The sequence below is a fragment of the Tubulanus polymorphus genome, chromosome 1 (assembly GCF_964204645.1).
Source record: "Tubulanus polymorphus chromosome 1, tnTubPoly1.2, whole genome shotgun sequence".
NCBI classification, from domain to species: Eukaryota; Metazoa; Nemertea; class Palaeonemertea; order Tubulaniformes; family Tubulanidae; genus Tubulanus; species Tubulanus polymorphus.
Window position 1 is genome coordinate 22,803,646 of NC_134025.1, and position 20,857 is coordinate 22,824,502.

Below are 20,857 nucleotides of genomic sequence, written 5' to 3' on the forward strand. Positions count from 1 at the left end.
ACTCAAGATTAACTCAACTTTACCTGTTTAAGAGTGTCTTGAAGTTTATTTTGTTTGTCTTTGATATCGAGGTAGATACTAGCTAATAAGCTGTTCATTTCATCTTTTTTCGTTTTTAGTTTAGACGGCGCATTGTGGTCGGATGTCATTTTATCCACGGTTTTTGCCAGCTGTTTTATCGTTGGTTCGTGGTTCCGAATAGCTGCTTTCATGTGCTAAAACAGTGAAAAAATGTTTCAATTTCATATAAAGAATAGAATTTCTGCTCCATAAATCTTCGATAGCTGATGTAATTTACCATGAGATTTTTTAGATGTATTTCAACACATTTCGGGTCACCGTACACTTGATTTAGTTGCGAAAGTCTATCTTCGGCATCTTGTAACATTCCAATCATGTCGTCCATGGCACTGTCAATCTCACCAACTTGAATCAGGCCTTGATTGAGTTCATTCTTGAGTATTAGATAAATTATGTGTCACTTTAATTACTGAGAAAATTCTGAGAGAAACATTTCAAATAGTATTCATGATATCTCGGGTTTTACGATATAAACCTCGCGGTCGGCGATCTTAGCCAGAAGCTCTTCCCATTTCTCATTGACTTCTGCTATCATAGGTTCCAGTCGTTTGGTCGTCGAAGGAGCTGCTTTGATGATTTCTTTAGCCTGTTGTGCAAGTGATTCGATATCTGTACTCTTCGGGTGAACCTGCACTTTGAGTACCTTGGATGAGAAGTGAAAGTTAGTTAACATCGTACACTTAAACGCCATCTTGAAAATCAAAATTGATATGATCTATTTAATTATAATGCGAAAATCTTTCGATTGACTTAGTTCGAATTTCTGTGAATGAAAATGAATTTCGGTCATTTCAGCAAGCGACGTTCTAGAAAGCAATAGCACCACGTTAATCTTATTCAATCGTTATTCAGAGGAAACATGCTGGGTATATGCCAGTTAACTTTCGCGATTTTGACAATTTCCAAACATTCAAGTTTTGAAATCGAGATCAGTTGCGTGGAAATTTATGGGTTTTTTTTCAAATAAGAATTGCACGCTATTATGATTTATCAAGAACGGCATGTACCCATAATCTTTTCTTATCAAAACCACCAAGTACCCTTAATCAAACCACATATTCAAGCCAACACATTATCTGCTTAAGCGACCGTGTACATATCTAAAACTATGCAAAATTCGAGTCTATGGAGACAACTAGAAAGGTGAGGTATAGTGAACTAATGATATATAACATTCGTGAAAATGGATCATGATCGTGCATCCAATATACATAAATATTCTTAATACTTTTTCTTATCGAAACAAAGCGCAATCGAGAAGTTGAACATACAGCGATAGGATAGGATTATCCAGGGGTAAGGGGAGGGTAAGCAGACAATAATCTCAGGTGAGCAACGCGTATCAATACAAAGCATTAAGAAGCTACAAGCGGGGAAAACACGATCCCACTACCACGTGAAATGTGAGTGAGAAAAGGAGCATGCAGTCACGCTGGGTGGTAAACTTATGCAATATAATCTCAAAGTTTCTCATTTACTTTTAGTTGTTCAATCTGTATCCGGATGGACCGAGCATCAACAGCGACAGGGGGCATGTTCATTACAGTGTCGATGGCTGGCGGTAGCCACGACATAATACCCTAGAAAACAAACCACCTTTTGTATACAATGCTTGTGATACAAACGCTGGTGCCTTCGTGAAAAAAACAGCGATGATAGCGTTCCTTCGTTTACATATAAAGCATTCACATAAAATCAAACTACATGTAATTTCAACAGTAAGACACGATAGATAACCACTAAAATAGTTGTTTAAAAACGATCCTCGAATTGCCCCGTTAGTAACACCTCTCTAACAATTTTCAAACGTTTGATATGTTATACATTTACTTTCTACGTTTTAACTCAAATAGAATTACCAAATCATGATCATCGTGTACTGATGAACAATCCTAAAATATAGACGGGGTTAAAAGTATAATCAGGAAAGATTTGTGTACATGTAAAAATGATATAACAATCAACTCACCTCCATTAGTGATTGTAGTTTATTTGCTTTTTCCATTGCTATATCCAACTCTTCGTTTTTATCCTTCATATCGTCCTCGATGTCGTTGCATAGATCGTCTAAGTCGTCCATGTGTTTCTTCACTTCCATTTTAGCAGGTGGGCCACACGCAGCAGTTAACTTATCACCGAGCTGACTACATTCTTTGACATCGTCGGTAGCTTTATTGAACTCATCCTCTATACCCTGTTTTCGAAAATTTATGGTAACTTCATCAATTCCTAAACTTTCACGTGTTAACATATTAGATATTCCTAATAGCTTCGGAGGCAAAAAGAAGATTTCAAAACATATCTACCTTCATGTCATTCTGTTGTTCTTTGATGAATTCGGGGTCAATTGATTCGGCATCCAGTGACGCTATATTGTCCTGAAGTTCCCTGAGGGTATTGTCCAGTGTTTTGTACGTGTTCCAGAAATCGTCAGCGATCGGTAGCGCGTTTCTGATCGCACCCGATCGACCAGTTACCAGAGTATTCACATCGTTGTATGCGTTCAACAGGTCGGTTATTTTTTCTTTCGTATCGTCTGAAATTGAGAAAGATGTGATATAATCATGCGTAATAATTCATTTATCAAAGTCGATAAATCTAAGTTTCTAATTTATCTATCTTTGACTAGGCTTATTTTTGAACATTATTGTTCGTGTAATAGGTACTCCATACCTGTATATCACATACACAAAACAAAGGTAAGAATTAGAAATAACCAGCACTTAATCAAACCAATGAATATATCGTTTTCCAGTTCAACTACTCACCTTCAAGTTGACCATCTTCCGTCGGTTTTTGTGATATGTTTTGTAATTGCTCGACGAAAGGCTTTGTCCGTTCGAGACAACGGAAAATATCCTAATAAACAACAGAAAAAATAGATATAACCAATTGAAAGAACTAAGAAAGAAAAACTAAGTGTGAACGATGCGTGGATAAGAGCACATTATCGAAAAAAGATTAAAATTGATAGAATTACATTGCCATATTGAACAAAACAATTTTGCAACGGAAATACCTGTAAGTCATCTAACTGCTTTTTCAGTTGAACAGGTTTTGCCGCAACAGGATCGACGGATTGTAGTGCATCTTGTAGTCCAAGTAGTGTGTTCAGGGCATCTTCAACCTTGTCAATCAACTGCAATAGACGGCAAACATGCGATAGGAGTTGTTTGGCTCAAACGAATGAAATGACATAACCTGCTGAAAGTTACCTCGCTTGAAACGGCTTTAAGGGCACCGTCTAGAATATCCAGACGTTTAGAGCAAGCTGATGACACGTTGTCGAATCGTTTGTTCACTTGATTTAACTCTTCGCCGATGACGGCAGCATCTTCTTCGGGACATATCTCTACGAGTTCCTTGGCCGTCGCATTCAGATCTTCCAACTGCGGTTTGTGGTCATCGATAGACTGTTGGGATTCCTACCATGAGGATAATTTGAAATAAATAGTTATGCAGCAATTTGTGATGAACTACATAAGGCACAATAATGAACAAAGCAAGACAATCGGAAAACGGTAGCGACTAAGCTTACCACGGCATTTTCTTTTTGCTTCTTGACTTGGTCTGGATTATCTCCGGGCGATTCTTGGCTTTGTGAATACACGTCTGCTTCGATCTCATCTAACCAGTTAACCACATCGTCGTGTGTCTGCCCATAATGAGTTACTAATGGGAGCATATTCTCCAGTCTATCACGCTGGTTCGAACAGTCTTTCGAAAGCCGATCGGCCGTCTTTTTGGCCGAATCCAGCTTAAATCGAAGATCTCCTTGAGCATCGTCCGTAGTGAGACGCAGAGCTTTGTTGCACTTGTCCTGTAAATCTTTTATGTGCAATTGCTTCTCGGCGAGCTTTTCTTCCAGCGCCTGCGGATCAGAAGAAAACGACGATCCATTAAGATAACGCCAAAATTTCACAGCCGCATTGACGATTTTAAAGTATTCCCCGGGTGAGAAGGCATGTATACAGTACTGTTTGAGATGAGGAAACATTGGTATACACGGTTCTCGCATGCAACAAGTGAGGCTGAAGTGCGCAGAGCCGGGATGAAACGCTAGAAAGAGTTTAACGTTACGACTCTTCTTGAGTTAGGATTTATTCTAAGAGAAAGTTGAAACTACAAATAGGATCCACACACATGAGGAGGCATGACTCACGGACTAGCTGTGGCAACATGTGGTTGGCAAACGTAAGGAATGAAACGATGTGGAGAGATGGATGCTGCTTGGCATAAGATTGTTCATCAATTAAAAGGGCATCGCTTTCATTACGAGATACATCGATAAAAATTCAATTCAACTATACTCAATTTATTCACAACCATTTTGTATATGTTTTCGTTATGATTATGTAATTTCATTATAGAAAATAAAATGCTTTGCTGAGTCACGTTATGCTTATCAGTTGTCAGCTAGGATTTGGCTCCGCCCTGTTTGACAACGTGGATAAGTATTCCCGCTATATATAGGATTACAACACATACGGTACTGACGTGATTTCCTCATGGATATGATGAAATGGTTTGAATAACGCTATGCCGTCCCTCAATAAGAGCTCCACGAAGCAGGGATATCATAACAACTTTAGTTTTTCTAGGTAGTGGACACTTCACTTCATTTTTGTTTACGTATCATTTTCAAATTTTTATCATCATAAAGTAATCAAAGTTTGGTATTTTACTGAATATATGTTAACAATAGAAATGACAGATAATTCCACAGTTGCTTTATTAGCAACGGCGTGTACTTAATAAACCAAATTTTCGGCAATGTTTATCGTTTTCAGAAGAGCATCGAAGCGGTGGCACATTTAGTGATTTACGTACCAGCGTTTGCTGGGGACAACCTTGCTAATAATTACACCACGTGACCGAGTAATTGCTCGAATCAAATTACCAGGAATGTTTTCAAAACGGTTGAATGTGATACTTAACGCACAGTTATGCGACATACAAAATCCAAGCGGTATATGCATGGCTCTTTATATACTCAACTACATTTTACATACATCTCACAGATAAAATAAAAGTTAGCAACATGATCAATGATATGATATGCATATAACACTGAATCCTTATTGCAGCTGTGGTTTAGCGTCTTATTTCAGCTTTAGATAACTAGATAATCCGACATGTGTTTTATACCATAGGTGTAGTATACGTGGATATCAGATGTCAAAGCTAGCATCAGGGGCCAGTTGTACAGTCGTTGCAAAGTCAAAAAGTGGTCTCATATCTTAAGACTGGCATTAAGGTTTTAGATTGGCTATAGAACTAAGTTGGTATTAGACTGGTCTTAAATGTAAGTCGTGACTATGGCAACTGGCCCCAGCTGAGAACGAGAAAACGAAAGTAAAAGTAAGACATACCTTGTTATCGGCGAGAAGATTTTTGATAGCTTCGAGGTCGGCTCCCGGTTCGTCATTGTTCAATTCGGCTTCTAGATCCGCCAGATCTTTCATGTGCGCATCAAGCAGCACATTGCTCTGGAACGTACACAAAAGACAAGAGTTGTACAACACTACATCGTCCGACTGGTAAAAAATATTTGGAACGCAGATGTGAAAGGACATTTTTATGCGTTGTATAGCTGTTCGTTGGCCCACATTGCTGGCATATTATCCCATTACGCAAATTGTTCGCCAGAATTCGCTGATATACGTGACACGAAATCGGTGAAATTGCGCATCGGAATCCATCATATCGATGTTTTAAGTCAAAACAGAAAAGCGTATATCCAGACGGTATGTATGTAGATAATGTGTATTTCCGCGAACAGAATGAACGAAGTCAATTTCCTGTTTAGCTCGAGGCTAGAGAATTCAAAATATCCACGTAATAGTCAATTCTCAATGGAAAGCAGACCTCGACATGAAATTCGGGGTTCTCTCCATATCAATTATATACTTAATCAGGTCGCTGAAATCTAAATATAGTTTTAGGATGCCCCATAATCATCGTTTCACTTCAGCCACAAATAAATATACATATTCGCGAAGAGCGGTACTGTTATAATATTAGATATAGGATGTTCAAACAGATGTCGGATCAATATAAGCACGATTTGCTGTGACGATGGAACGAAAAATAATCGTATACATCTGCTCTGGACAATTCAAGTATACTGATAGAGTTCGATTATATTAATATGTACACGACAAAAATGTGTGTGACTCATTCAAGTGATTCTGCCAGCCACCGGACGACAAATATGTGGCAACAGCCGCGTTAAACAAAAACGATATTTACGATAATTAATCAATGGTTAGGTTTTCACATGGCAATTTCAAATTTTAAAGGGGCTAATTTGGAAGAACCCAGTGGACCGCCCCCTATCACTCCAGCTCTAATACATTTTTTAAGATTAGTTAAGATTTCTCTAATTTCACTAAGTGCCAGGTTTGAACAGCAGCTGCTTAATACGGAATCATAAATCGTTTATTTTCTGGAATTTATCTCTACTTACTACAAATTTTTCTATGAATTATAGTTTATGAATAGAAATACATATTTACCTCATCGGCGGTTTTCGACGCTAGCAAGTCATCCACATCATGCCAGTCGCTTTGTAAATTAGCCAGTTGTTCTTTCAGTTTATCTTTGTCTCGAGCTTTATCTCCTGATAACAGCTGTTCACCAAGTGTCTTCAGTTCATCCATGACACTTTCTTTTGCCGATTTTTCCGTGCCCAGTTGTTCCGCGGCATTTTCCGGCAAATTGGCGAATTCTTGATTCGTGCATCGGTTCGTTATGTCGTCGAGGAGGTCCTTTACTTCGTGAGCTAATTCTTCCAACCTTTTCACACCTTCCAAAGTCGTGTCTATGTTGTCTACGTGAGTTGTCGCTTTCGGGTCGATCTCTTTCAAGCGTTCCTCCAGCGCATCCAAGATGTTGTTTACATTCTCTGAACCTTTGCTTATTTTTCGTATTCGATCCAATTCTTCAGTCTGCATGATGACGTCACCTTGAAGTTGTTTCGCTTGTTCAGCCTGCACCTCGAGTTTATCGAGCAGCATGCTAGGCATTTCATTCTCCAATAACTTCTCTTGACAGTAATCCGCCCACTCGACCAATTTATCCAAACTTTCGGTGACCACCAAAGCCAATTTCAAGTCTTCATCGATATCTTTCTTTTTCGTTTCCAAATCGCTTTGGATCTTGTTAAACTTCTCAGTACACTCTTCTATCGTTTGGACCGTAGCGTTCAACAAATCACCGCCGTCATCGCTGCCGACGTGCTTCAATTTACCGACCAAATTTCCTCCGGAGCCGACCACATCGTCCAAACGTGGGCGCATCTCTTCGATATTCTTCGCCACGTCGAGCGCTTCGTTTTGCTCGTTTTTCACGATCTCGATGTCATCCGTGGGCGCGTAATTCTCGGCCAAGTGTTCGAACTGTTTTTCTAAAGCGTCGATCATAGGTTTTACTTCGCGAACGAGGTTCGTAAACTCGACGTATTCGTCGACGGTTTTCGTCAGCGTGTTGCATTTATGAAGCAGGTCCTGGTGCATTTCGGCGATGTCCTCGATATCTTTGTCGATCGACGAACCCGTAGTATCGTCCAAATTCCATTTACTCGCCGACAAGGATGCCAGCTTACATTTAAACGCTTCCAGTTGATTCTCAAGTTCCTAAACGTCGAAATAAATGAGACAAAACACAGTCAATATCGATTTACGATTTAGGGAAAATATGATATGACATCGTCTGAAAACTAATACAAAATTTGGTTACATGCATTTCACAAGTCAGAAAGCAGAAAACTAAAGAGCTGTGCACTTGATAATGATATGGAAGAGTGATTCAAGATTTGGCATATTGTCTACTTTAGATAAATCTAATGGCATGCATATCTTTACATTTGATTTATCTATATACATGTTCATGAAATCTAATCAATACTGTCGATGAGTTCTAATGATTTTACAGCAAATGGTACCATATTAACAAACAACATACAGGTACATGCTGTGTGATGCAAACAGAAACCTGCCCGATGAAATAAGAATTAACAGGTCTAAGTATATACATTTACGTAGTGAAACACAAGGAATAGTCGCGCTACCTTTTCTTTTGTATTGACTTTGCTCCTGTTTCGAATGATGAGGGAAAGTTGTCCGCCTTCACGAGTCGTGGAATCAGCAAGGGCCTATAGATACGGAGGTGACTGAATATACGTAACCGGTATAGAATTGACTGTCTATTATGTGGTTATGTTTGAACTTTCACAAAAATAATGGTGGCATTAAAAACCAACAAATCGTTACGTATTAGAAGATAAAATCGTCGGGGCTGACTCCGATCAATCTGTCAGTTGTTAATAAATGAGGTGCGATATACCAAGTATAGATAGTGACGGTACTTGTGTGAAAACAAAGATAAGGACACATGGGGCGGTGAAGGAAAACGGAAATGTCTGGAAAACCGAACGAACCAAAGCGTTCTATAGGAATCGGTTATGCCAATTGGTACCCGCTGAGTAATTCAAAAAACTGGATTACAAAGCGAATCTACTTGTTTAGTCAGTGCTATAGCCAGTGCACAAATTACTTTATTGTTCACCAAATCCCATTAACGATAAGTAGAAACAACCATTTTGATGCCAATTGTTTGAATATTTAGCCATAATCGAGTTTCTATACGCCAGTGAGTAGCGATGAATCAAGAAAGTTCATTACCATTAGATTAACAGGTGAAACTAACTGAGTTATAGTCAAAATGGTGTCTCAAGATTTGAACATACATATTTTGTAAATCTTTAATGATACAAAATAGATAAATCTGAGGCGATTAAAAAAGCATTACATAGTTGGAAAATAAAAGGTGAAATGCATGTTGAACATTTGAAAAAAATTAACAAATCAATGTTAAGATTGAAATAAATATTTAAATTAAAATTCAAACATGTTAATATCATAAAGATTAATTCAACATAGAAAACATCGAATTCTTATAAGCTTAAAATGAACATCGACGTTTGCTTATATGCACTTAGTCAAGCATCAATCAAAAAAAAATTAAATGCGTAATACATAAATCATGCCCTTTATCAGTGAATACGAGTCAAGATCGGTTGTGAATCATCTTGTGGATGAATGGCAACTATGACTAAATGAAGACATTAAATAGATCTACCATGATTCAAGCAATATTTCCCGTCATTTTCAAGGAGTACGATTTTGAATAGGATTGTGCTTTTTGCCTAGACTCCTATTTAAGACACAGATAATTTCATGAGAAAAACAAGTCGTTCCTAATTTTGTATCCATTTTATTGTCATTATTGTGTTTCTTTTTTAATTGGTTAAAAGTTTCATGTTGCTTGGCACATATAAGCTAGTGCAATAATAAAGCTAGTGAATCCAATAATTAGTTGCTACTGGATACTGGGCTTAAGCCTCGAGCAACGCCTATAAAGTGATAGATAGGGCCTTGATGACTAGACACGATTCAAGCCCTAGAACAGCTTCAACATACCTGTAGCTTCTTGTTCGTCTCTTCGACGTTGCTATTCTCGACGAAATCATCTCGAATTTCATCAAACTTCGCTTCATTTTCGTCCAGCGAGTTTTTCAACGAGTCGTAAGCGTTGACGAAGTCCTCGAACTGATAACCGAGACTGTGCAGCCTGGTCAGACGCTGCTTGAATTCTGCACAAATCTAAAAATGGTTTAAAATGATAAGCATATTAAGTAAAGACGAGCACAGGATTGTGTGAATCATTTTTGAATTTTTCAGTTTAGTTCAATCGTCATTTCTAAAGGGAGGAATGGGAAATTCAGTTTTGCCCTCTTTGCCTCACAAAACTGGTATGTATTTCATACTTCATATTTTGTACTACTTACTCGGTCGAATCTATCTTTGAGTTGATCGGTTAAAGCTTCTAGACTCTCATATTGCTCAGTTTGCCCAGCATCTTTTTCAGTGTCTTTAAGCGAATCCAATACTTCGAGACATTTTCGGATTCGCATCGCGACTGCGTCTTGTTCGGTGACATTACTTTCCATCAATTGCTATGAAAATATTTATTTCCGATTGAATTATCTAAATGAATTTAAAAGTAAATACTATTTTCTATTTATAATGGCGGCATTAGTTCATTTTTTCATACGTTCGAATTTATTTGAAGTAGGATAATCGAAAGGCGTAAATTCTATTTGCTTTTAAATGTTTTTGAATAGACGCTGTTGGCAGTGGAAGTAAGCCAGTCAAATTTAGATTTTTATGTTTTTTACAAGCAAGCTCACCCCGACACAGCAATATTACTATATAATTTATGCCGCGTCTTTTAAGTCCGAAGTCGTAAAATTTCGAGCACATAAAGGTACAAACCGAACGGACCATTATGCATAGAATAACAAAATCGACTGCCTGTTTGTAAACCACTAAATAGGTCTACCCTGACGTTTGAAATTTTCAATTCCGTCGACTTTAAACGAATATTAATACGTTTTATAACTTTATTACTAGCGTCGGTCAAAGGGGCTTAAGCGATCGCCGCAAATTATCTCCAGGTTTATTGATATATGACGTTATATTGTGAATTATGAACAATCGAAGCCAAACGAGCACGCGGCTAAATTGTCCACAGTACAATAACTGCAATTTGCACTGGGCGTTGCTGACCACCTAGAACTAGTCAACAACGATTCTAAACAGTGCCGTTGCCAAAAATGATTCCACGTTAGTTCAGGCTATATCCCCCTCCCCGCTGCTTGGGAAAATAAGACTTCAGAGCTTTTTGTTCAAGAACGTTAAAGTTTAAGAATTGCTATCAAATTCGACAACCTAAAGTCTGTGTATTCTAATTACGCCTGCTACTTCGAAGCAATCTATATAGATCAGCGAATAAGAAAACATACCATAAAATCATTGTTCAGTTTCAATGCGGAAGAACAACAAAATGAAGTGCAATTCTAACGTGGATTAAAGTCTATACATATACATTCTTCTATATATTGGCAAAACTATGTTTTGAATATCTACATTTAGTGACTAATACCCTAATTTGGTTCAAGTACTTAATGGAACCATTGAAATTCAGTTCTCGAATCGAAAAGAAAGCAAATATAAACACGTATTGACGTTTATTAAATACGTACATGTAAAACTATTACCTAGAGATCCATTACGTTCGTTAAAAACTTACCTTATGACTAGCTATCTCTGAATTGAGGGTCTCGAGAGTTTTGCATACAGGCGCTTCCTGCGTTGCCAGGGCAGCCTCTACTGATGTAACCCAGTCAAGGCTGCGATTCGCGTCGATCAGAGCCTCGGCCAAAACGTCTCCGTTCGCCAATACCAGGGTACCAGTTACAGGATCTAGAACGGCTCGGCATTGGGGGTTTAGTACGGTTTTATCGAGGGCTTCGTTGAGACTGATACATTCCTTTCTGCATTTGGGCTGATAACGTGTGTCGTCTTGGATTTCCCCTTGGTCCAAAAGTTCACCGATAGTCGAAGCGGACTGGAGCGCCTTCAGTAACTTAACCTTATCTGAGCTTGGATCAGAGCAAACTGGACTGATAAGATTTGATTTTTCGATATGTTCATCAGCCACGGCCAATTCAAGAATTTTATCCGGATTAAGAGCCGCGTCGATGATATTCTTCGAGATTGCCTCTTGTATTGAATACTCTTTGTTGGTTTTAGGGTCCGTGATTTTGCCCGTTTTGGAGTCGAACAGTCCAGATTCTTCGTGAACTCCCAGCGAAGTTGTTTTATTACGACGATTGTCAATGAAAAACACGCAAAAAACATCCAGCAGTCCCAATTCAACAGCTTTATCAATGGGCAACGTCTTACCGGTGTGCTTATCCCTATAATCTCCAAGTTTCGGGTCGATCCAGCCATCTTTGATGTAAACTCCCAGAGAAGCTTTAGACATAGCCCCGGCGATTTTTATGCCAGTTTTGTCGGTAACATATCCAATTTTGACGGCACTTGCTAAGTGCATAGGCATACGCACGACGTCGTCGGGTTGGAAGTTATTGTATTCGCAAGCACCGACGTTCAAAACACTCGAAAATACGGCGGCTTTGATCGAGATATTTTGATCAGCGCTGAACTGTTGATTCAAATCGAGATGCTGTCGTAGAAATTTAAGCGCGCCGATTTGGAGACAGATATCTTTCGTATTGATATCAGGATTAAGAAGATTTTTGTGCAAAGCTTCATCCAGATCGAGAGTTTGGCCGTTTTTATCGGCGGGGAATCTCAGTTGACGCCGGTCCATTTTGTCGCAGACGTTGTTGATACTTTTAATACGACAAGATGGATAATCGTTGTAGAATGTTATTTTCCTATCTACCCCACCGCAGTCTAACGCCTGCGCAACCAATTCACCATTTGACACGCCATCCTCATCGCCGGGTAGCAGTTGTTCTCTTTCCTCATCGAGCACCTTCTGTAGAGAATGATTCTCGTACACCAGCAGTAATCTTTTTACCAAATCGGCATCGACGCAACCGATAGCAGCCGCCTCTTGAATACCGTAAACATCGCCGGAAGTAGTCCTGTACTCTAACGGATCCAATTTGAGAACTCCCTGCGCCACTGCCTCGTTGAAATATAAATCTCTACCGCCATTCGGACAACGAATAGTCGGTTTCAGACTCTTAACGGCGTGATATAACCGTAGATAAAATCTTTCGGCGGCACTGACAGTTCGCTTACTACCACTATCGCTGACTGAGCGCCGCGACATCGTAACTTCCTCGCCAAGATCCAAACTCACCAGAAACTCCAACTCTTCAGCGGTATAAGTATAAGAAGTACTGTCTATAGTCTGTACTGTGTCACTCTGCTGTGACAAGCCGTCGGTGGACACTAAGCGTACTGTGGCCGCCAAGGCGTCGCTCGATTGCCGAATATTATTCAATTCTGTCAGCTCGTTGACGTATGGCTTCACATGGTCTGAGTCATGCGTTAAGTCATTTTCTTTTTCTCCGACAGAGCTTAAAGAAACGGCTATTTGTGAAGCGACGATGTTTTCCGCAAATACCATTTGCTCCACATTTTCGCTTGAAGCCATTTCGTTCAAATCATCGTAACAAGACTTGCAAGGAAGTGTGGTTCCTACAGCTATTCCTTGATCGAGACATATCTTCCCTTCTTCATCCTCATCGTTATCCGAATATACGGGCGTTCTGTCTGTATCCATGCTCTCTCGATCTCCATCGTGACCCAAACTATCCTTTCGATCTTTGTTGAATACGGACGAATCTTCGCTTCTCGTATCCTCGAGACTGTCAGGGGACTGGCACCCCTTCCTGTCCTCGTCGCTGGTGGATTCCGACTTTTCCAGTTCTTCCAAACTGTGTCGCAGTTTTAAAGCTGTGTATTTCCTATCCGACGGTTGGTAGCTAATTTCGTCTATATCTTTTGGTACTCCGCTGTCTGGGCTATCCCGTTCAACTGTCAGTTGACCTGATTCGGGCTCGATTAAGTTGTTATTATCAACCGATAATTGATATGGTTTTGCGGCAGTTGCGTGTCGATATTGCTCTGAAAAATCCTGTCCATAGTTTGCGTTCGGTGCTTCATTGCCGATATCATTGTAATAATCGAGTAATGGCTCCCTGTTTTGGATATTCGCGTTGACTTCGTTGATATGAAAATTGTCGACGCTGTCCGACTGATCGTGACTAGGCGATGACTTGTAGACTTGATCTTCGGTTAATTCCGATTCAATATCGCTGGTTACAGGTTCTGACCAAGACACCGGACCCACATCTTCGGGCTTATCACCAGTAGCTTCGAAATACTGCGTAGACAGCGTGTGTATCTCACGAACTTCGTCATTTGTAGATTTCGTTGTTTCACCACTTTCAAATTTCTCGTCATCAGATGAATAGGTTTGATTGATATCATCTTCTATTACGTCGCTTTCTGGTTGTACCAGATCTTCTACAAAATCAACGGGAACGGTGTCACTATTGAGTCGGTCACCTGGTGGAGAGAAGTACTGAGTGGACGATTCGTATCTTTCTTTGACTTCTACGTCGTCATCCATTGCTTGTTCATCATCGAGTGGATAGGTTTTATCGATATCATCTTCTATTACGTCGCTTTCTGATTGTTTCAGATCTTCTACGAAATCAACGGGAACGGTGTCACTATGGAGTCGGTCGCCTGGTAGAGTGAAGTACTGAGTGGACGATTCGTATCTTTCTTTGACTTCTTCGTCGTCATCCGTTGCTTGTTCATTATCTAAGTCATCGTCATCATCATCAGTCTCATCAGCAGTTTCTTCCATAGGTTTATCTAATGAATGCGATTCACCAAAGTGAGTCGGTCTGAATTTCGATTCAGGATATAGACGATCCACGTCGTGCGATGAAATATCAGCCTTGGCGGGAACCGTTTTACCCAGTACACCGATCACATCCTGAGACTTAATCACCTTTTCTTTCAATCCGACTTTGGTTCTGTTGATCGTGAACTGTGAACAAATCGATTCGTCCTGGTGTTCGGCAAGAGTGTCGTCCGTCTCTTCGAGAGGCAGTGAAAATTCCTCATTTCGCGTGTGTGATATCTTCCTTCCAGCGCGATCTTCATCTTCATTCTCAGATGACGATGAGGATGATGAAACGAGTTCTTCCCTCTGTTCTAAATTGTGTATCTTCTTAACGTACAGCGGACTACGGGTTAGGTCAACGTTGACATCTCCTGGTGAGCCTGGTGGTGATCTCTGGGGTATGGAATCGTCATACATCGCATTCGGACAAGTCTTAGATTTTCTATCTTCTTCGATATTTTCAAGTTTTCGTATAGGTTTCGGCTTTTCTTTTGATTGAATCGACTCTGATTCTGGTTGATATAGTTCGTATGCCGGTCGACGTACACCCAGTGGACTTTTAAACTCTAAATCAGCATCTAATTCTTCTAAAGATTGTTCACTAGCTCTGTTGACATTTTCACTATCATGCAAGTCATAGGATGCGCCGGAGTCGACCCCTATTAGTTTCCCTTCAACCAGCGTAGGTGATAATTTTTCGATGTCCGCATTATCTGAATACAGAAGATACCGGGGTTCGTCGACCAAGCGTGTTGCAGGATCCGTTCTTTCAGCAGGCGATGCTTCGCTACTGTCTTCAGCTGGGTAAATATCGTTACGCGGTGCTTCTTCGTTATTGTTATCGGCGAAAACTGGGCCGGCATCTAAAATTTCACAGTCTACTTCTGTGAAGAATTTAGACAGGTGATGTTCTCTTGTGCAGACGATATGGTCTGAATCATCGACACTTGCTGGTGAATCCTCGTCATTCGTAGTCGCATAGCTGTCTGCGTAAACATCGTCTCGAGTAACAACAGGCTCTTCAACAGTCACCGCGTTGTATGCGTCATTTGTGGGTTCGTAACGTTGAGACCTATTGTCCCGACTCGGCCATCTCTGGACCATCTCGGCATTTTCCATTTGCCGAGCAGCTTCGTTCGCCGGTAGGTTGTTTAGACTATGCGGTCCCGTTCCTGGTTTACTTAGTTGCGAACAGTCGACAGCATCAATAGGTTTATCACGGGGATCCGCCGCACTGTCCACTTCGTCGGGTTGGAAATATCCGGATGAAATAGATTCAGTCTTTTCCTCTTCGTTAACGCCGTCAATCGACTTCGGTTGTTTCCAGACATTATCGACTGGTCTGGGAGTTTGTTTAGACTGTAAAGAGTACGATACTTTAGGATAAAGTCTGGGGTCGTAGTTTATCCAATGATCCTCGCGGTCTGAGTTCATTATTTGTTCGCATTTTCTGGAAGTATTTTCAGTTGGTTCTGTCGTCGGGGACGTGTTATCAAACCTTAGTTTCGCGTTGCTAATACTAGATGGCGACTGATCTCCGGAACGGCTGGTCGGGAAAAACTGCGACTGATTTTCCCGTTGGAGATAAGAAGGGCTTTGTGAGTACAGTGGTGACTTAGATTCCTGCCAATCGCCTTGAAGGAGAGCATTATAGTCGTCTTCCGATGAAATATTCAAGTAAAGATTTGCTTTCAGAGCTCGCGCATGCATCTTAGCTTGGAACTTTAGCGTTGGGGATGTCACATCCTTGCGAGATGATCTGTTATCGTCTGCTGGTAGTACGTATTTGCCCAGTCGCTTCACTCTCCCTCTCGCCGGTCCTTTCGTAGTTCGTTCCGTTCGCTCGCAATCGCCACTGATCGTCGCCCGGATGTACCCGGCCGCGATAGCATCATTTATGTTGATCTCTTCTCCCTCTTTGAAGTACGAACCGCGTTCCACGTCGACGACTCCGATTTCGATGGAATCTTCCAAACTCAGTTCGGCTCCAGTCGTCGGATCCAGTACGTAATCGACTCGCATGGATTCGTCGTCGCTCAGCGGAATGTGATCGGGACCCATTACATCGACGACCAACAAGAGACCTCTGTCAACAGCTTTTTGGATGCTCAGCTTTTCTCCAGTGATGGGGTGTATGTACAAGGCGTTATCTTCGTCCAGTAGGCCTATATTTACGGCATGACTGACCGGCACCTCGCGACGTGTTCGCGGATCGATAACGCCTGTAATTCGATACGACATATTCTCTGTTATGCGCGTTCGATAGACACGCGTTTTCTCCGTGTGTTCTTTGCCGACTTTCGTATCGACCATTTCGGCGATGATCAGACCTTGGCTCATCGCTTCCGGTATCGGGATGGTTTCCGTCGTTTTCGGATCCACGTAAACGCCCTTTCCCTGATTGATGATACCAGCTGCGATGGCTTCTTGAATACTTATTTTTTCTTGATTTCTCGGATCGACGACACCCGTTATGACGTACTTGCTCGTCTCCTCCACGGTGGTGCTCGTGTATTCCACGCATTCTTCGTCGCACTCGACTGTTTCGATGACGGACGTATCGACGCTATGTCCCGGGGAGCTGCCGACATCGCTGAAAAATAAAAAAATATCCAAAACGTTTGAATACCTGAATAGATAGAACATGGCCCCCGGTGCGAGAACGCTGTTCCCGAACAACAACTCCGCGGTCATCTAAAAGCATATCCATTAACACTATATAATTTACGTTAGCATGCGAAATAAAATCGAAAAGTATACGTTTTTCTTCACAAACAAAACAATTACCGGAGCATTATTTCTGTCGAAGTCTGGTGCATAAGACGGTGATACATTGTTTCTAGATAGAATTAATTTATCAAATGCGTCAAACGCTATTTATTTCCTGTGATTGCATTCAATGAACCTACGTAGTCAATTCTATTTTGAACGTTCTTATATTTCCCGATACCGACATATGTTGAGTATCATTTGAGTATCTAGGGATGCTTTATTCACATTGCACGCACAACTATCAAATTTCAAATTCCAAATTTGGATTCCGATTTTTTTTGTCATCAGTGTCATCAACCATGGGCGGTTATGGAAACACTCTTTCGATTAAATTTTTGTTGACAAATCAAAGGTCGATTACGCCAGACAGTTATTTTTTTAAGTCGTCGACATCTTGACGAAGATAACGTTCAAATTTATCAAGTTAATGCATAAACACTTGAAGAAAATATCAGATAATAATTTTGCTACGGAATATTATTTCCATATTGGGTTTTGTGTCGAAAAAGGAGCTTGCATTTAAGTCACATTTTGACTTCTCTCGGTCTCCAGTATTTTCATTATACCCTATGTTGCGTTGCAAAAAAAATTCACGCGATCCCTGTCAATCCCTGTCAATTTTTCTATTATATAATGTAATTTTGAAGTGCAAAATAAATTCTTTCATTTTTCAAATCGACTCAAATGACCGGTTACAAAAACGAATGAAATAAAGGTAGATGGGGCTATAGTTGGAAATCTGTTGTATATATTTTCACTCATAATCAATAGTCCTCGTAGGTCTTGAAGAACAGTCTCAGATGAAGGGTTTCAGTACGTTATAAATGCTTTTCCGGAGCCACCATCGCATTTTTATACACATGATTTCACCTATATATGCAACATGTGCAAGAAGTATTCAATCGACTAAGATCGAAACAGCCTATTGATTATAAACACATGACAAGGAATAATTGATCACTATTTGTAAAGACGGCTACTTTCAAGAGATCACAATTTACCTTCGATTGAATACGTTCGATTGAACATACGACTACCATGGTTCATTTAGAAAAAATGAAAGTGAATATCATCCATACCTCTTGTTAACGACAACCATAGTATTTTCTGTTGTTGCGTTTACGTCAGTTGATTGAGGCGGTTGCGGGGGCGGCGAACGCTCGTGCACGAATAGCAATGGCGATTTTATTTCAGCAGCTGTCGTATTTCCGGTAATCTGCTTAAGTTGATCGTCATTTATTCTGCGAAGGGAAACAAAATTCTATATTTTCATAACATTACGCCCGCGAAATAGTTTCTAATGCGTACACATCATCAGTAGTATTTGATCGGGATGAGGCGTTTAACAATATAATATAAGCAGACTGTGCATTTCTATCGGGTGAGTGTATATACCGCTTCAGTCAGCTGTTCAAATCTCAAATATTGGTAAAATCTGAGATATGAATTGCATCTCGATTCACGTACTTATAATAACTCACTACATCGTGCTTTCGTATGATAGAATAATCCACGAGGTGGTTTCGTCAGCATTATCCATGCTTTGCAAGCCTCTTGTGTAAGCAAAATATGAGTACAGCTATCCGACTCGAGAATTGGCATTTCCCCCCAAATGTATCTAGCTTTCTAATATCGTACCAAATAGTTCGGTAAATGCCTCATGTAGGAATATAGGATTTATCCCGTCGAAAAACACTTGGGAGATCAAAGACCGATAGATCTTCGGTACAGCCGCAATGCAACATAACTAAATCTGTAAGCCGGAAGCGTCATAATGTACCACTTGTAAGCAGCTGCGCGATATATTGAAATTCATAAATTTTAACTATATCTACTGTTTACATATATATATTTGTATATTCATTGTATGTCTTGGACGAACATCAGACCTGGAACCACTGGCAGCTGTCACAACTTCATTGTCAAATTTACTTTTTAGATATGATAAAAGTACACTGAATTCTACGGACGTATGTGACGATTTCCGTGAAAAATAAATCATCCTTTCTCATCACTTCACCGCATATAGAGGGACCAAGTTTGAATATGAGATATTATATCTACGTTCGCACTACGGACACGATTAGGGGCATCGAGTGTTCGTGTGCCATCTCAACAAGTCGCCATGATTATGTCGACTTGACGCTTTATATTGCGATATGTCGACATGGCTACTCGAGGCCCCAAGCCTGGCGCACACGAGGCAATTTTTAGTCGCCTGTTGCTGCGACCGATTTGTAAGCAACCGTTGAGCAATCGATCGCTTGGTGTCGCCCGTGTGCTACCACTGGAGACGGACAAGCGATTATCTTTCCCGGCAAACATCTGTATCATGTGACTTGTCAAGATGGCCACGCTACAGCCTCGACTGGTGCCGTATTTGGTTGAATCACATCATAATTGTTCGCTCTCTCATTGGCTAGTTGATGAGTCGCTTGTCGCTTGGTGTCTCCAGTGGTAGCACACGGGCAACTCCCGAGCGATCGGTGAGCAATTTCTGGGCGACGAGCAATTTTCCGTCGCCCAATATCACACATGTTTGATATTGGGTGACACAGAGCAAATCCCGGTGACAACGAGAAATCGCTGTCTCCCGTTGCCGCAGACGAGCGATTCTTTCGCTCGACGCCGAGCAACTCGGGCGTTCACTCGAGAATTGCTCGAAAACGTCTCCCGTGTGCGATAGGCTAATAATCGCACACCTGAGATATTTAGTATTTTGTAATTTTATCCTACCTGTATACATAAGCAGTTGAAACATATTTCGGCAGACGCGCTGGAGCTGGAGGCTCCTTCGGCACCAACCTTAACGAACTATAAAACATCAGTTTTTTCCTACTTTTTCTAGCACATATAGATATATAACCATGTAGGTAGGTCCCGCGCTCTGGTGTGTCACCAAATGTGGTTTAATTCGTATGAATAAACTAAATTCTTTATCAAGTTGAAAGATAACACAAGAACGCACGTAATATATCATTTGAATATACGGGGCCGGTAAAAATGCCGGAAAAACTACAGTCATCGTTTTCTTAGAACAAATTCGAAATAACGAGACGACTTGTTTTCTTTTTAAGTGTTTGATAGCTCTCCAAATATGCACTCACTTGCGGCGCTTATTTCAATAGACGCCGGAAGAGCGTTCTTTTTACCTATGTATGTAAGCTTGAGACTGGTATTTTTGTTGACCCGGGCTTCGAATAACGACGTCACCCTCGGCGTTTCGCGAACAAATCAACGATTTATAACTGGTGAAATACAGGTCCAAATCCTGCAACGAGAGAAAAGTCTCATAGTATCACCGGATTTCGTCGAAAAAGTCGTACTAACATAAACAGTTCGATAAAGATTGCTTCACGAAAAAAATGTGTCAATCGTCCAAGGCCGAAAAAACCTAGATTAGATTCTGACATATATTTTATATAAACGATAAAATCATATTCATATGTAAATGGAGGCATTTAGATAAGCAAAGCATAAACTTTGAAGCCATTAAACTTTTTGTACTTAAATCGGTGCATTGGGGCTAGTTAAATCTGTATGAATTGTAGATATGACAATGAAGTTAGCTCATTTTAGGTCGTGAGCGTTTCACACTATCGTATCGAAAGAGAATTAATTGGATAAGCACGTTGATTAAATAAAATCATGAGTGAGTCCCATTCCAGTGCAATGCACTATCCCGATTAGGATCCTCTGT

General features: G+C 40.5%; 1 protein-coding gene across 1 annotated transcript in view; it reads right to left on the reverse strand.

Annotated features, from left to right (window-relative positions):
- LOC141904089 (uncharacterized) overlaps positions 1-20,044 on the reverse strand; it is a 29,394-nt gene extending 9,350 nt beyond the window's left edge. Inside the window, exons 1-17 of the mRNA XM_074792550.1 lie at positions 19,894-20,044; positions 18,237-18,398; positions 11,236-16,978; positions 9,932-10,099; positions 9,564-9,746; positions 6,600-7,718; positions 5,454-5,570; positions 3,620-3,952; positions 3,297-3,506; positions 3,101-3,220; positions 2,850-2,940; positions 2,388-2,617; positions 2,051-2,275; positions 1,560-1,661; positions 557-724; positions 299-454; positions 24-215 (exon numbers count right to left, since the gene is read on the reverse strand). Of these exons, the coding sequence (XP_074648651.1) occupies positions 24-215; positions 299-454; positions 557-724; positions 1,560-1,661; positions 2,051-2,275; positions 2,388-2,617; positions 2,850-2,940; positions 3,101-3,220; positions 3,297-3,506; positions 3,620-3,952; positions 5,454-5,570; positions 6,600-7,718; positions 9,564-9,746; positions 9,932-10,099; positions 11,236-16,978; positions 18,237-18,398; positions 19,894-19,982 (9,408 nt within the window). The 5' untranslated portion in view covers positions 19,983-20,044. The remainder of the gene's footprint in view (positions 1-23; positions 216-298; positions 455-556; positions 725-1,559; positions 1,662-2,050; positions 2,276-2,387; positions 2,618-2,849; positions 2,941-3,100; positions 3,221-3,296; positions 3,507-3,619; positions 3,953-5,453; positions 5,571-6,599; positions 7,719-9,563; positions 9,747-9,931; positions 10,100-11,235; positions 16,979-18,236; positions 18,399-19,893) is intronic.
- Between the last annotated feature and the right edge of the window lie 813 nt (positions 20,045-20,857).